We start from the raw sequence: 15,043 nt of genomic DNA, 5'->3' as shown, positions 1-15,043 counted from the left end.
GACAAGCTAATCGCTTTTTAGACAAACTGTAATGCATTGTAAGGGGCATCTAAAGGTCTCAAGAAAAAAAATCTTTGTTTGGTCTCTGACCGTTAAGATGTTTTCACGTTGTTTTGATTATCTATTTTAAGATAGTGAAAATCTGTTCTGATTATGTAACATGGTTGAGGAAAATTCTAGAATCTGTGCACCTTCTCGCTTTTGCCACGTGGCTTAGTCTGAGGGTTTGAGTAAAGGGAGACCAGATGGGAAGAAATCATTCCAGACGTCTGTCAGGACGGTCCAAAGTTTGAAGGCAGACAGGTCCAAAACAAACTCCTGTTTCCTGGCTGCATATTTTGGAAACCAATTTGTGGATTTGTCACTTTTTAAAATGGTGTTTGGCATGTAAACAACACATTTCACATTTTCCAATTATTTATCAAATTATTAAAGTGTACCGTTATTAACTTGATTATCCAATTTTGAGAAAGAAAAAAAAAGCAAAGCGTCCCCTAAAAGAATTTGGCCAATATTCAGGAAAAAAAAGATCCCATATTTTTCACGCAGGTTTTTTAACTCGCGATTACTCAGATTTGGTTATGTCATCAGGACCAAGGAGGGTTTGACACGGCCTCATCGTTTTTCACATGCATGCACAAGAGAGCGAAAGGGAGGGTTCGGGGGCAGAAGATAAATAGCGAGGCTCCACGTTGGCCTATCCTCAGTCTAACAAAGTGTAGCCATGGAGTGCAAAGGCGCGTGCATGCTGATGCTCGTGTTGATGCTGGTCAACTGCTCACTCCAACAGACTCCGCCTAAGAAGAAGCCCGTAAGAAAAGGTACTTTGTGCCGATTTAACAACAGTGTTGCATCGGTGCCGTTGTTGTCATTCGTCCCCTCTTTTGCAATATTTGCTGTCATCATAGATATTTCATCACTGAAATTATAGAACACATATGATCACGTGTGACTTCACTTTTTTTTTCTTGGTGTTGGAATTAGACAATAATGCTGCCATCGAGGAACTCCAGAGACGGATTGACGACATTGTGCAGGACCTCAACCATCTCAAGGAAGAACAGGCCTTGCAGAGAGGTAAAAATATTCATATGGAGTACAGACGGGTGGTTCTCAAACGGCAAGAGAAGTTCAGAACTGGGAGTTCAGATGGACACACTAAAGCAGTATCATTTCTAAAAAATAAAAAAAAAGACAGTCTAGAAGCCATAGAAATGAAGAATGATAAATGTTCCTATTTAATTTCGGGACGATTGTTATCGATTTAACCAATGCGGCTATCCAGTGTGTTTGAAGGGCACAAAGATGAACGGCAAGTGCGTCTTGGCTGACCCAGTGAAGAAGTCGTATCACACAGCCAGCGAGGACTGCAACGCCCTGGGCGGCGTCCTGAGCGCCCCGACATCCGCCGAGGAGAATGACCTGCTAACAGACTACCTCCGCCACAGCGTGGGCAGGGATGAGCAGGTGTGGCTGGGCATCAACGACATGGTAACCGAAAACACTTGGGCGGACCAGAGCGGCGTCAGCATCCAGTTCAAGAACTGGGACACGTCCAACAGCCGCGCCCGTCAGCCAGATGGCGGCCAGTCCCAGAACTGTGCGGTGTTGTCGGGGGCCGCCAAAGGGAAGTGGTTCGATGAGAACTGCCGTGACGAGAAAGCCTCGGTCTGCCAGTTCAACATTGTGTGATCGCGTCTTTGCCGTATAATCCCAAATTGCTGCTTTGTGTTTACTTCTGCTGCAATGCCACTTTACCTTCTTTTTAAAAAGAGGCTTTAAAAAAAATAATTAAGATGTCCGGTTCTGTAATTGGACTCATTCTGATGTTTGCAGTCACTTGCAGAAAACCAGAAATATTATAAGTGAATTGTGTCTTCACAAAATATAATTAAAGCTACACGTGGTGTAATTTGAAAAATATCACGAGCAATATACTCCTTAGCCACAACATTATGTAACAAATATCACCGTATTCATTCATTGTTTGTTTATCGTTGTGGTTGGCACTTTGGGTGTCGTTTAAGGTGTGCCGCTGTACTCGAACAACATTAAAATTGGGTCTGACGAGACAAGCTGAAGAGTCACAACAACAACAACAACCCCCCCCCCCCAACTATTTTAATGTGCCTGTCAAAACTGTACTATGCTGCATTCTGTATTTCACTGACAAGTCTCACATTGAGACTGAAGAATATTCTTGTTTTTAACTTCCCCCCTCACCCTCTATCTTCCTTTAAAATCCAGAAGTTAGATCATGTCTAGCCTGATGTAACCTGAAACCTAAATAAACTGTAATAAAAGCACATTGTCCACCTAACCCAGACTCATAATTTCATCTATGCTGCATGTCAAACATAAAGCATATTTGACAATAAAGATGACCTTGACCTTCCTGGTTTCTTTCCAAAAGGCTGTTTTCCCACCTTCATCCATTTTTCTGTGCAATTTGTCCTCAGCAAGGGACGCGAGTGAGTTGGGAGCTTATTCCAGCTGCGGCGGATCCTGGACAGGTCACAAGCCAAATTTCAAAGATTTGTGAAGCAAACTTGCTCACCACAAATCAACTGCGCCGACCTAAAAAGGGTTTTAAGATTTTATAATTATATGAATTGGTGGAAATAAACTACCGGTATGTAAAAACTTGGGACTATGGGAGCTGCCGCTTTGGAGCTGACAGTACTTCTTCCCAACTATGTTTGTCCTGGACCGCGTTTCTGTGGTGGAATTTTTTTTTCCCCATCCAGAATTGAAAACCTCAGTGCTTCAGTCAAATGAAGTCAGTGCAGTTTTTCCTTAAAATTTATTGTTAAAAAAAAAAAAGGAACTACAAGTAAGTAAAAACAGACTAGAAAAAATCCAAATCCAAACCACATGGGCAGAGACTGAAAAATAGAAAAATATTTTTTTTGAGGGCACAAAAGTTCTCAGCACCTCATCCGGAAGCTTTTTGAAAATTCTGATGAAACTCAAGTAAAAAAAAAAACCCTAACAAAAACGTTTCAACTCAATTCCCTGAGCGAGACTGAGGCACAGAAGTTCCCCTCTCTGAGAAGTAACAGGAATCATCATCATTTACCATCATCATCATCATCATCCTGCAGTGTAAAGTCTTACAAGTACTCCTCCGGTGTCGGTGGTTCCGGTTCCATGTCGGCACCGGACAGTCGGATGGTGTTCATCTCGCCCGTGTTTTTGAACGTGTAGAGTTCATTGTCCACCATCCGGCGGTCCTGGAACCCCAAGCTGTCCTGCCGGTCGATTGGCGTGCGCGGACGAGGCGGGATGAATGACTGGGAGCGGTCCAGGAACGTATTGAAGTGGTCCACCTCGGGCTCCGTTTCTGGTTCGTTGATGACGGGCAGTTCAGAGGGCCCCGTGAACGTTTGGTAGGAGTCCAACTGCATTCCGTTGAAATGGTCTTGCATGCTATCGGCGTAGCTCGTTTCCCCCAGGAGGTGACCGTACGTCATGGTCTCGTCTATGGAGGCGTACACGTGGGACTCGTTGTCCGACCGCGATTTGCTGAACTGTCTTTTGCTGGGACGGAACATATTCCCTGTGCCGAGGTAGATGGACGCCTCCTTGTTCATGCGCTCTTTTTTCTTTTTCCTGTGTGGAAACAAAAACACGATGCCCCACTGAAATGAACCGAAATGCCAAGAACCCGATATAGACGTTCCCCGAAAATGCCGCCATTTTTTTCGGACGCGTTTTTTTAATAGAGAAAATTTCTGTTTGTTGTGTTTGTCCCGCCAGTCAATCACAGTAAAACTTTTTTGTACTTTTAGTCCTAGCGAGTAACTCTGACAACAATGTCACAAGGATATTATAGTTAACAAAAAACAAGCCAAGTGAAACCAGTGTTTTCGAAAACAAAAACTGTACTCCTGTTCAAAAAATGGGCCTAAAAAAGAACTAAAATTAAACAAATAGTTATTTAGTTTCATTTTCATCAATTTATTGAATACCTAAGCTTTCAAAGTTGTTTTGAAATCTATATCAAGTCATTTGCTGTATTCACAATTAGCCTGTACTGTATTACAAAAAAAAAAAAAAAAAACTAACAGGAACGCTAAAACGAATAAAGGCTTATGATCCAGCTAAAAATCTAATTGAAATGAACCGAATTTTAAAAAAAAAAACTGAAGGGAATTAAAATGAAAATTCCAAAATCATTTGGAACTTTCCCGAAACATTCTTAAACTGCATTTACGCAAATGCTACATACCGAAAAGTGCAAAAATCCTCGTCTAGAGTGTTGCTGCAGATGTACTCACCTTACAAAAAAGCAGACTACAGCTAAGATGATGAGGAGAAGAAGAAGGGCTCCCGCGATCCCAAGAAGGATGGCTAAGAGGCCTGTGAAAGCAAAAGAAAAACATTGAAAAGACTAATTAATGGCATTTTTGCAGTCATAAACGGCATCCCAAGTGACCATTTTCGTACCGGTTTTTGGCTCTAAAACGATTTTGGTGACAGCCCCAAAGTTTCCACTTTCCGGTATACAGTTGGACATGTTAAGATAGAAGCTGTGCGGCACCAGCAACTTGTCGTCGGTTTTCTCGTCCTCCCGGCGGGTCAGGAGCTCCTCCTCGGAGTCCAGCGTCTTGACCTTGATGGCCGTGTGTCTGTCGTTGCATTTGGGCTGGCTGACGTTGACGAACTGGACCTGCGCCTTGTACCCGCTCAGCAAAGACACGATCCAGGACACGGTGGACGAAGGCCTCATTCCTCTGGGCCAGTTGGGGGTGGCCAGCAGGTTTGGGGAGGACGTATGTGGATTGACTTGATAAATGATGGTCTCTGGAGAAGGGCACAATCAAAAAAAAAAAAAAAAATCAGGACGCCGTTTTGTGTACAAGTGCAACAGCGCACTCGTGTGGCAGGACAGTGTATGTGCTCCATTTGCGCCTACATCGAGCAAAAATTGAAGCTGCTGTTGTTTCATTTTGAAAGTCAATAAATTTTGGTTTTCAATTTTGTGGAATCATCATTTACGGGGCAACCAAAACTAAAATACATCCCTGATTCAGAGAGTCAAAGTTGTAGCTCGGGACTACCCTACCCTGCCCATTGTCGGCCATTTGGACCCTGAAGTCTGAACTACAGTCTTCTTTTTTTATTTTCTTCTTCTTCTAAAAAAAGAAGATGCATTATTTGTGAATGTACTGCCATAGTCAGAAATGTAGAATCATGTGAGATGGGTTTGGATTTCCCTCTGTGCTTCACAGAAGAAAAAAAAATCCAGTTTGTCATCTGTATCCGCTCATGTAAATCTGCAAGGCAGACAACCACAACCGAAGTCCATTCATGACCTTAAAACTAAAATTCAAATTAAATTACCCGGGATCTCGTTCGTGAAGGTGACGTTGAGAAAAGGCCCTTTCGTCTTGCCGAAGTCTCGCGTCGTCGCCGTGACAGAGATGTTGCTGTGCACCTGAATTTTCTGGATGTTCCCGTCGGGGCAGTAATCACCCACAGAGACGCCTTCGCTCTCCTCCACGTGGAAGGAGACGGTAGCGTTGCACTCCTGGCCTGGCACCGATTGTTGGAAACTTCCCGATGGGGACACGAGATCGATGGTGCGGTCCTGGGGGATGTTGAGGTGCCAGGTATAGCTGTGGAGGGGCATCCGGAGACAGGCATCCAACGGGGGGACAGTGAGGAGGGTCTCGGAGCAGGAAGCCACATTCTGACAGGCTGGTTTGGGGGAAAATAAGAATAGATGACTTACAAAGAGTTAAAGAGATTTTTGTTTCTCTATAAACACATTACGCTAAATCGCACTCCTGGCTAGCTCGCCACTGAAGAGATTTTCGTCTCTTCATAAACACATTAGCTGAACCCCGGTGGAACGAAACAAGACGCTGTGGACAAGACAGCTATTGTAGTAGAAAAAAATATATGTGGACAGAAAAAAAAAAACACATAGGGTACTAGAAAGAATGTATCCGTCCGACCTCGAGCGTCGTGTCTGCTAGCTTAGCTTAGCCGTTGTTGGTTGAAGCCAAAAGACGCGCGCGCAGCATAGAGCAGCGGCCTCTCGACTGCCGAGGCGCGCTTCGCTCGAGTGGCGTCGCTGCAGAGTCACGTGATTTTACAGTGAAAAAAAAAAATTCTTACCAATAACTTCACTAGCGGTCAATTGCAAATCTTCATGGGGACAGTCGAGGAAGGAGAGCTCGGCCTTGGTGCCGGCAGCCACGTTGACTTTTTTTAAAACCTCAGCGTTCACGCTCATCTCGCAATAGGGATCAAAACCCACTTTTTCAATTTTCAGGGACATTTTGGGGTATTTGCTCAGGTCCACCGTGCACAGAACTGACAGGGAAACAAAAACAAAACAAAAAAAAAAACAGAGGGCGGAGACAATCAATTACATTGGCTTGAAACAAGACGCTTACGTGCTCTCACCAAAACTACGACGACGACTCATCGTGGACTGTACCTGGATGACCACTCCTCATAACGGACACGCTGTATTTCAAAGTGAGTCCTTGCAACGTCCTGTTGGTCTCACAGTTCTTCAGCACCATTTCAAAGTCGCCCTGCTGATGCTCCGGCTGCTTGTCCGTCAGACCCGTCTCGATCAACTTCCCGTCCCGTTTCCCGTACTCCACTCCCACGTTCTTGCCGAGGCACTCCGGCGCCGTGTGACTGTGAAAATGGACGGTGTAGTTGTGCATGCCGGGCACGGCGAAGTCCCAGCGCATCTGTTGGTCGTCGGGGAAATCGTTGGGGTAGTTGGCGGAAATGAAGGTCGTGTTGGAGACGCCTCGTGGTAGGTTGACTTTAACGATGGCCACCACTGCAAAAAAGAAAAAAGGGGGGTGAATCATCATGTATGTTTGAATGCGACTACTTCTGGTACCAATGTCGTGATCCAATTGTTAAATTTTTTTTTTTTAATACAATCAATAAAATAGTAACAAGAACCCGATCCACTTACTGTTGGTCTCAGGCCCAACGCTGAGTTTAAAATTAACCGGATCCATCTTTTGGTCTCTTGGCACCCGGAGAGAGACGCGGCCCTTGTAGCGCACCTGGATGCTCGTCACAGAACCCCCCTTGCAGAAGGTTCCGATGATGGCAGGGCCCGTTCGCAGGTAAGTCACAAGAACGTATGTGTGCTCGTCGGAACACGTCTCGTCGTTGGCGATCTGCTGCATTCCCGGCTCGGGAAAGTCCAGTTGGAAGGCCCGAGTGGAACCGACTTTCAGATCCCAGGTGAAAGTCCGGTTGAAGTCCGGGAACAGCGATGACTCGGCCTGGACAATATCGCCGGAGCAGGAAGTCGCCGTGCAGTCTGGAATGACATGAAAAGACGAGCGCCGGTGGGACAATGTGATAGATTTGTGTCAACACGCATTTTAAATTGATCAGATTTTTACCGGGAGGGATTTGAGCGAGCTAAATGTTTGTTTACTTAAACAAATGTTCAGAAAGTCAGAAATACTTTCGACATTTTTTTTTTACTTAGACTGCATACAAGTGCATTTTTATTTCACGAAACCCTGACTGCGGATGGTATGACAAACAACATCTTAATATAGCTCCGTAATGGATCTTTTGAGTGTGGCTAATGTTGCGGTTCTGGAACTCAAATACAATGGGTGTTGACATTTGCCTACCGATTTCTCTGTTAATCTCCACGTTGAAGACTTCCTCGGGGTGAGGACAGGTGAACTCCACAGAGGTGTTACGGGATTCTCTCAGAATTCGAAATTTGGGGTCGCATGTCTGCTTGGGCGGCTTGTCCACACACACGCTGCAGTCGGGGTCGACCGTGTCCCTGCTGATGATAATGATGGTTTCCGGGTCAGGGGTCACAGACAGCATCCTGCCAGCTGGTGATAAAGGAAACATCAAATACAAGCATCGAATTTTTACACATGAAATGAATGTATAAAGGAGAAGGGAGATTTACCTCTGGGTGCTGCTTTGGCTGTGAAAATCGTCCTGTCCATTTCTTCTCCTGGGGGCACCTCCACGGTCACGGCGGTCCTCCCGAGGAGATCCAGACGGGAAAGCGGCCCGCCTCTGCAGTAGATGTCGGTCTTGAGCTGCCCGTTGTTTCTTGTTGTGCTCACGGAGTACTGTGGGGCTCCTTGACATTTGCCTTGCGCCGCCATCTGCTTCAGGTTTTCGCGAGGCAGCTCCAAGGTCAAGATGGTCCTCTCCGGGACACTGATGTCCCATTTCAGGGTTCTTTTGAAGTCCTTCCAGAGGTTCGGACTGAGCTCTCCTGCGGCGGGTGCGCATGAGCTCTTGGTACATTCTGAGAAGGGGAGCACGAGGTGAGCATCACACAGATTTTGTCAAATCCCTCAAATGTTGATTTTATTTTAAGGGCTCACCGATTGTCTTCTTCACCTCCACACTGTATGCCTCTTGAGGTTTGAGGCAGCTGAACTCCAGCGCGAGACTTTGGACGTCAGTCAGGCTCTTTTCGGTCTGGCTGCAGGTACGGGCCGAGTCGGCACCGGTACACAGCTCGCACTGAGTCTCCTGCGAGAACCTGCTGATCGTCAGAGTCGTGCCGGAATCGACGGTCACAACCATCGTCCGGCCTTCTGAATGAGGGGAAAGCGGAACCAGAAACAGCCTTCCCTTAATTTACACACTGTGTATACTGTGTTTTGGATTTCACACTACCCAATTACTTATGCATGCACAAACTTTATACAAATATGTCTGGAGCCGGAAAATAAAATAAAAGCCTTCTATAAAACTTACAATGAAGGAAACATGCTGTATGGATGTAGAATTGTTTGTTATTCATTCCTTTGTTGTCTGTTCAAAAATAATAGAATTAATTTCCTCGCTTGATTTTCTGTTTTGGTGTATTATTTTCGCTTTTCTTAGTGTAAGTGACGTGATCGTGAATTTCCGTTTTTCGGAGGCTGTCTTTGAACGCCTCTCAAGTTGGAGAAACGTTAAGAATGTTTGTGTCATGTTTTTACGCCGACAGAAACCATATTAAAAACAAAAAAATAATAATAATTTCCCTCCCACATCTTTTTCCATTTCCAAACATTTTTTTATAAAGCTACAGGGGAGTCACTAGATGGCGCTAAAGAACAGCATGCGGCTCTGGAGCCGTGTGTTGCCGACCGCCGGGGTTAGGGTGACAGTGCTCAGTCCTGATTAATGCTTTATAATGTTGTCGTAGTATGAAGGGAGAAACATGCTCAGCAACAACAGTGGTATCGGAATTTACGGTATAGGCAATATTCTTACTTAGTGGTCCAGCAGAGGCCTGGAACACCACAGACTCCACTGGCGTCTTTGGTGTAACTTGCAGAGAGACAACAGCTCGATCGAAAAGGTCTAAATGGGTCACGGAACCACCTTTGCAGTAGCGAGCCACAGCTTTGCTGTTCTCTTCAAACGTAGTCACCGAATATTGATATCCGTTATTGCACGGCTGTGTCGTTTCCTGCAGTCCCTCTCCGAGGACATCCAAGCCCACCACTGTCTTCTCGGGCGCCTTGATGGTCCAGATGAATGTTCGTGGGAATTCACGAAGGAAGGAGGGTTGAGTTTCCACTGTTGAGGGGTTGCAAGTGTCCTTTGTGCATTCTGCATAGCAAGAGAAGGGAAGAGAACAGGCGCACGTTTGTCTGGCGCAAGGTTTATTTTGTGCGGGTTCTACAAATGTATGCATTTTATTTCACGAAACCTTGACTGTGGGTAGGATGACAAGCAATGACTTTCCACATCAACATCCGTTAACTCACCGATGAGCTGATTGAGCGTGACGACGTAAGACTGTTCTACGGGGCAGTTGAAGAGGAGCTCAACCTCCTTCTCGGGCTCCAGAGCAAGATTTGAGGAGCATGACGTTTGCGTGTCGTTGACCCCGCCGACTGTGCACACGCTACACTTGTCGGAGGGCAGGCCATTTGACACCGTCACCGATGAGCCTTTGTTGGGTCGGACCGTCAGCTGTATGCAGTCTGAAGGAACGGATGCAACCAAGTCAAATGTTACAAGGCAATTGTATTTTGTCTAACACGTGCGCAGTGTGGTGCGAGCAACATGAGTGAATCACTGCCCATGTACAATTCGATTGTATTTAACTTTTGAGGGCAATTCTTCTACATTCAGACAAAGTGTTAATGTTTAAACTGTACAGGATGCATCCATCCATCCATTTTCCGATCAGCTTCATCCTCACAAGAGTAGCGGGGGATGGGGGGAAGGTGGGGGGAAGCCTTTCAGTAGGCGGGGGACACCCTGAACCGGTTGCCAGCCAATCACAGGGCACACAGAGACGAACAACCATCCGCGCTCACACTCACACCTAGGGGCAATTTAAACTGTTCAATTAGCCTGCAATGCATGTTTTTGGAATGTGGGAGGAAACCAGAGTACCCGGAGAAAACCCACGCAGGCACAGGAAGAACATGCAAACTCCACCGGGCCGCCCGTGCAGGATGCAATCATTTTATTTTCCTGAACACTTAGATATACTGCACTACTGTATTTTAATGCGAGTCGTGATGGGGGTACTGCACAAGCTAGATCGATAGACACCCCCGTGACGGAAATTAAATTGTCACTACAGTAATACTGACACATATGAGCTACATTCATATTATTAATACGTTTTGCATACTTCCAAAAATGTATTCTGTCTATTAGCTGTCTCAGGGGACAGCTAATAGCATATCCTCCCTATTATGGCACCGATGGGCACGTTTTTATCTGTTGGGCTGCTATGCCACCACGCCATCATTTTGTAATATTTTGGGCAATTTTTTTCACTTTATATTCACTTTTCAACATGCTACTCCCCTTCCAACATGCCATGAGGTCTATCAACGAGGAATACAAGTTTAAACCTGGATTAAAAAGGTCAGTTGCTGCTCCACAAAAGAACAGTCACGGCTCTGTAGCAGATTGCAAGTCAATTATTAATGAAGAGATGATCAATTCGAGCCTCCGAGGAGGCGCCATAAAAAAAAACGCCCCATAAACATTTGAAAGGGGAAGAGCGATGTATCAAACTAAATACCTCCTCTGCGAATTCTAGCACGTAATCGCGCGGCTCGGTACATTTTACGAGATACGACGTCACCATTGTCCTGCATTTAAAACAGCCGGCTGAAGGCGAAAGAAACGGCGGCGCGGCGAGCCAATCCCCCAGTCAAACACACACACATTTCAGGAAAACACACCTTCAAAATGACTTCATCGAGCAACTCAACCGTCCTCCGCACAAAGTCTCACCTGATGCATCGAGGATAAGCAACAACAAAAGTCCGAGCGGCGCGCAGGTGTCGAGCCGCATGATTCGCTTGAGCCTCCAATTCTCCTTACTTGCAAAAACACGTCCAGGATAATGTTTTTAAATGTCCTCCCCCCCAAAAAAACAAAAACAACAACAACAACAAAATACGTACGAAAGGGCCAGTTGTCGTGTGTCAAAGTCGCATTTCGCCTGTGTCCCGCATTACGGCGCTGTCAGGCAGCTACTTCCTGCTTACCTGAGCAGCAGGGGCGTGGTCCGCGGGCACGCGGACCTGTTCAAACCTGACAGATGAGCTCACACTCCCGACGAATACTAATCCCATACGCGCCGCGTAATAAACACTTCCCTTCTTATGTGGCATGTGGGACAATGACTCTCCTATTTATAAGCGCTGAAATATGCCTGGGATGCTTGTCACAGTACGCGAATACCACGCAGGGTGTGGGGGGGGGGGGGATGAAACGTTTGTGCGCGCGCATGCTGCGCGCACACGCTCACACATATTAATTCTTTGCTGTGTGCTTTCGAATACTTGGCACCCCGAGCTCACGCTAACCGGTAACGTTGGGCTTCAGTGACTGAAACAATGGTGTTATATCTGTCTTCAGAAAATAAAAATAACAGAGCAGGGAAATGTAGCGACTGAGAGGACTCGGAAGCCACGCGGAATAAGGAACATTTAGCGTTATGAGAATGTTTTGATAGACAATGATATTGGAGCATCGGTGACGCCACGCCTTTCCCAGCATGCTTGTTTAAAAAAAAGCAGGATGTAATAAGTTAATAGTTGCTCTTTGTTCGCTTCGTTACAAAAGCGTCTGCGGTGGCTTTGGAAAGATAGAAGTGCGACGGAACAAAGTGAAAAAGGAACATTTCAGACGAAAGGGCAGGAGTGAATGCCTTTCAAAAGTATTGGAACAGCAAGCCCCGTCCTTTATTTTTGTGATGGACGTGGCCCAGTATCTTTATGCCACACTGTAAAACTGCAAATTTGATCCAGCCAACTTTTGTGGGGACTTGAAAAACTGTCCGACCGGACTACCTTCCATAAAATGTTGGTAGATTTGTTGCTCAAAATCAACAGACTCAATTTCACCAGCATTCAGACAAAGGTCATGCATTTTTGGTGTGGAGGGGAATAAGAAGCATTGCAAATGAATATGTTGTGCTTTTTTACGGTTTGGGAGTAGCATTTTACTTCATGGGAAATGCTCCGAATGTGACTAATGTGCTTGATGCTTGCTATAGTAAGCCTGAGCAGTGAATTTCACTCCCGGCGCTTGCAGAGGCTCCCTCCTGCCTCCACTTGCCACATAACGGAGACATTCCTGAACAAAAACATACCCGAGGGCAAGACTACTCAACACACACGCGCGCACACACGTATACACACTGTATATATATAAACGCATCATTTGTCTGTCATATTATTTTCTAGAATTATCCCTACGTGATACGTCCATCGTCTTCTTCTTCCCAATGTGTCTTTCGCATCGTAACTATTTTTTTTTAAATCATAAAAAAGCCTTTTAAATGACACGGTAGTGATCTTTACTTTCCCCAAATCCAGTGACACATACGCGATTTGCAAAGGCCGCTGATGTTTTCGTTGAACCAGTCTGACAGCATGCAGAGTGGGCGTTTTGGTGGCTCCAAGTGTTGTGCCTGCAAACAAGGGAGCTCAGTGAAGAACTCAGCAGCTGTCACCCCCCCCCCCCCCCCTCACTCCCATGCTAGTGTAAAAGTGGGGCAAGCACACATGCACGCTTGCCAGGGCAGGCGAGTTTGCATGTTTTCATACCAGGGAATAAGGTTTCATGGCAAATGTGTCTTTCCCACACTCAGACGGGAGATGACGCCTCGTCTGCAGCTGAGACGGCTCGAGAGTCGAATGCAGAGTAGGAAAAGTTGGGATATCAGACTGTAGCTCATGAAGATTGTAAACGGCGTCGAGTTACCTGCTGCGCGTGGGCGGGTCTCCTGCTGGAGCTTGGAGACTCCACACGAGGGCAGACACACAAGACTTGACAAGTGTAGCTGAGGTTGTTGAGTAAAATGGCACACTGGCTGATGGTGGGGGCAAACGTGGCTTTCAGATCCCATTCAATGAGGTGAATGGTTGTCGTTGTCGAAATGCGGCTCGTGGTTGACTGGCGAAGAATCCAGGGTGTCGTCTGCCATCCGTGACCCCTGGGAAAGATATCGAAAGGGGATCGACAATTTATGCATAGAATTGCACAGCCTCATGCACAAATGTGTTTTTAGTCTTTTTCTTATTTCGTTAACTGTGTTTAAAGAGAATTCAGTTTGATTCTTATCACCGACAGGGACTTGTGTGGTGGTCTATTTTTTTTTTTAAATAATCAATATCGATTATTGGCGTGGTATACGTTTGTTTGCAATGGTGCAGAACTCCAGTGTCTTATGCTGAGGGGAGAAGCGGTTCGGATAATGGATGAATGAATGAGTTTGTAATATTATATCGCAATATTAAGACTCACGTGCAACTAAATACATTTTGCAACATTTTAGAAATCAGTTTGATGCAGTTCTACACCACGTCGAAGATCTAATAAGTATAGATTATGTTCAAATGAATTTGTACTCCCATTACACAATGCTAGCCGTCTCGTGGCCATTACGTGCATATACAGTAAACGCAATACAAGGCGAGTGCTTGTTAAGCAGTCATACATTGTCATGTGATGTCAGAATAAATGAAATGAAATGACACTTAGCCTCCTCCTGTTCCCTTTAATTGACTAGTGAAACGAATTTGTTTCCCATTAGGGCAAAAAATCTTCAAGGCAAGGCATTTTATACAGTGAACGGAACTATCTATCGGGAGGAGGATTTTGGTTTTTTGATAGATAGACGCTTCCACACAAGGACAACATTGTTGTCACGCTTCTGTTAAAGCAAAGACCTCACTGGAGCTTTATAGTAGTCAAATGTCTTTTCCTTAGATAACAGATGTTTTTAGTTATTTATTTTGGGCCATTATCCGTGTGGAAAATCCTGTAGCTTTGCACGGATTCAAAACAGCAAAATAGCCCAGAACACAAACCGGGCTTCCTGAATGTATCACAATAAGCGCACTGTTCATTTTCTTCAAATGCTTCTTTTTTTTTCTTTGCATCTGTAAAAATAGAGCTCATTTGACTTGCCAATTAGCTCCACTTTTGTCTCATTCATTGAAAGGACATCCTCCCAGAATTGTGGCTTGTCATGTTATTTCAGTGACCATTGTGTGCTTTAAAGGACAGACAATATTATCTGTACTCAAGATGTATGACATGATATTATGTGATCCATCCCCTGAAGCGCGTTCCAGCTGTGGTCAGTTGATTGTGGATACAGTGAGTAAGGTATACTGTATAATTCTGTGTATGTTTGTGTAAGTGGGATTATAACGCATTGTGTGTGCGCGACCAGGTGGTACAGGCTCATGGGAAGTCGTACCAGTGTTTTTGCTGTGCTGATTGCAGAGAAAGCCTGGAGAATGTCCCCTTCACTGTGGGCAATGGTGAGAAGGTTTACTGTATCAACTACCACAGGTAGGTTTATTGACTCACCAAACAGTAGGTCACACCCAGTTACTGCTACGTATACTGAAGCCCGGAGCCGCAAGACGGGTTTAACGTGAAATGACGGTTGCTGGTTTCGGACTCCTTGCTGCACCGCTTGCAATAAGCCCCTCGTACCAGTTGAGATGGGCTCACAATTGGCAATCTGTAAATGTCAATGATTATCATCTGTTAACAGCTTTCTGTCATCATTTTC

At 45.4% G+C, this 15,043-nt stretch overlaps 2 protein-coding genes across 3 annotated transcripts; one reads left to right on the top strand and one right to left on the bottom strand.

Moving 5' to 3' along the window:
• The first annotated feature begins 680 nt into the window (after positions 1-680).
• On the top strand, positions 681-2,102 carry LOC127605052 (tetranectin-like). Its single transcript, XM_052072636.1, has 3 exons — positions 681-821; positions 985-1,077; positions 1,286-2,102. The coding sequence occupies exons 1-3, from the start codon at positions 725-727 to the stop codon at positions 1,690-1,692; spliced, it is 597 nt and encodes a 198-aa protein (XP_051928596.1). The 5' UTR covers positions 681-724; the 3' UTR covers positions 1,693-2,102.
• cdcp1b (CUB domain containing protein 1b) lies at positions 1,867-13,425 on the bottom strand. Of its 2 annotated transcripts, none has more exons than XM_052072528.1 (13): positions 13,219-13,425; positions 9,744-9,962; positions 9,244-9,585; positions 8,361-8,576; positions 7,931-8,281; positions 7,635-7,850; positions 6,953-7,309; positions 6,452-6,811; positions 6,127-6,324; positions 5,347-5,703; positions 4,450-4,806; positions 4,281-4,362; positions 1,867-3,612 (listed from the first exon to the last, which is right to left on the bottom strand). In XM_052072528.1, exons 1-13 carry the CDS (start codon positions 13,361-13,363, stop codon positions 3,114-3,116), a joined length of 3,699 nt encoding a protein of 1,232 aa, XP_051928488.1. In that variant the 5' UTR covers positions 13,364-13,425; the 3' UTR covers positions 1,867-3,113. The 2 variants fall into 2 exon arrangements, with proteins under 2 accessions (XP_051928488.1, XP_051928489.1); XM_052072529.1 differs by lacking the exon at positions 13,219-13,425 and adding an exon at positions 11,239-11,638.
• Positions 13,426-15,043: the final 1,618 nt, after the last annotated feature.

The sequence above is a fragment of the Hippocampus zosterae genome, chromosome 7, assembly GCF_025434085.1.
Source record: "Hippocampus zosterae strain Florida chromosome 7, ASM2543408v3, whole genome shotgun sequence".
NCBI classification, from domain to species: Eukaryota; Metazoa; Chordata; class Actinopteri; order Syngnathiformes; family Syngnathidae; genus Hippocampus; species Hippocampus zosterae.
This window is presented reverse-complemented; position numbering and strand designations above follow the sequence as displayed.

What these genes read in the sequence shown, in the direction of transcription:
- cdcp1b (XM_052072528.1), bottom strand. Translation starts at nt 13,363, where the DNA reads ATGGGATCTGAAAGCCACGTTTGCCCCCACCATCAGCCAGTGTGCCAT. An exon ending in GGCCTCTGCTGGACCACTAA is followed by an intron (nt 8,577 to 9,243) that starts GTAAGAATATTG and finishes CCCCTCATTCAG; the next exon opens with AAGGCCGGACGATGGTTGTG. An exon ending in CTTCACGAACGAGATCCCGG is followed by an intron (nt 4,807 to 5,346) that starts GTAATTTAATTT and finishes GCCCTTCTCCAG; the next exon opens with AGACCATCATTTATCAAGTC.
- LOC127605052 (XM_052072636.1), top strand. Translation starts at nt 725, where the DNA reads ATGGAGTGCAAAGGCGCGTGCATGCTGATGCTCGTGTTGATGCTGGTC. An exon ending in GAAGAAGCCCGTAAGAAAAG is followed by an intron (nt 822 to 984) that starts GTACTTTGTGCC and finishes TGTTGGAATTAG; the next exon opens with ACAATAATGCTGCCATCGAG. An exon ending in AGAACAGGCCTTGCAGAGAG is followed by an intron (nt 1,078 to 1,285) that starts GTAAAAATATTC and finishes GCGGCTATCCAG; the next exon opens with TGTGTTTGAAGGGCACAAAG.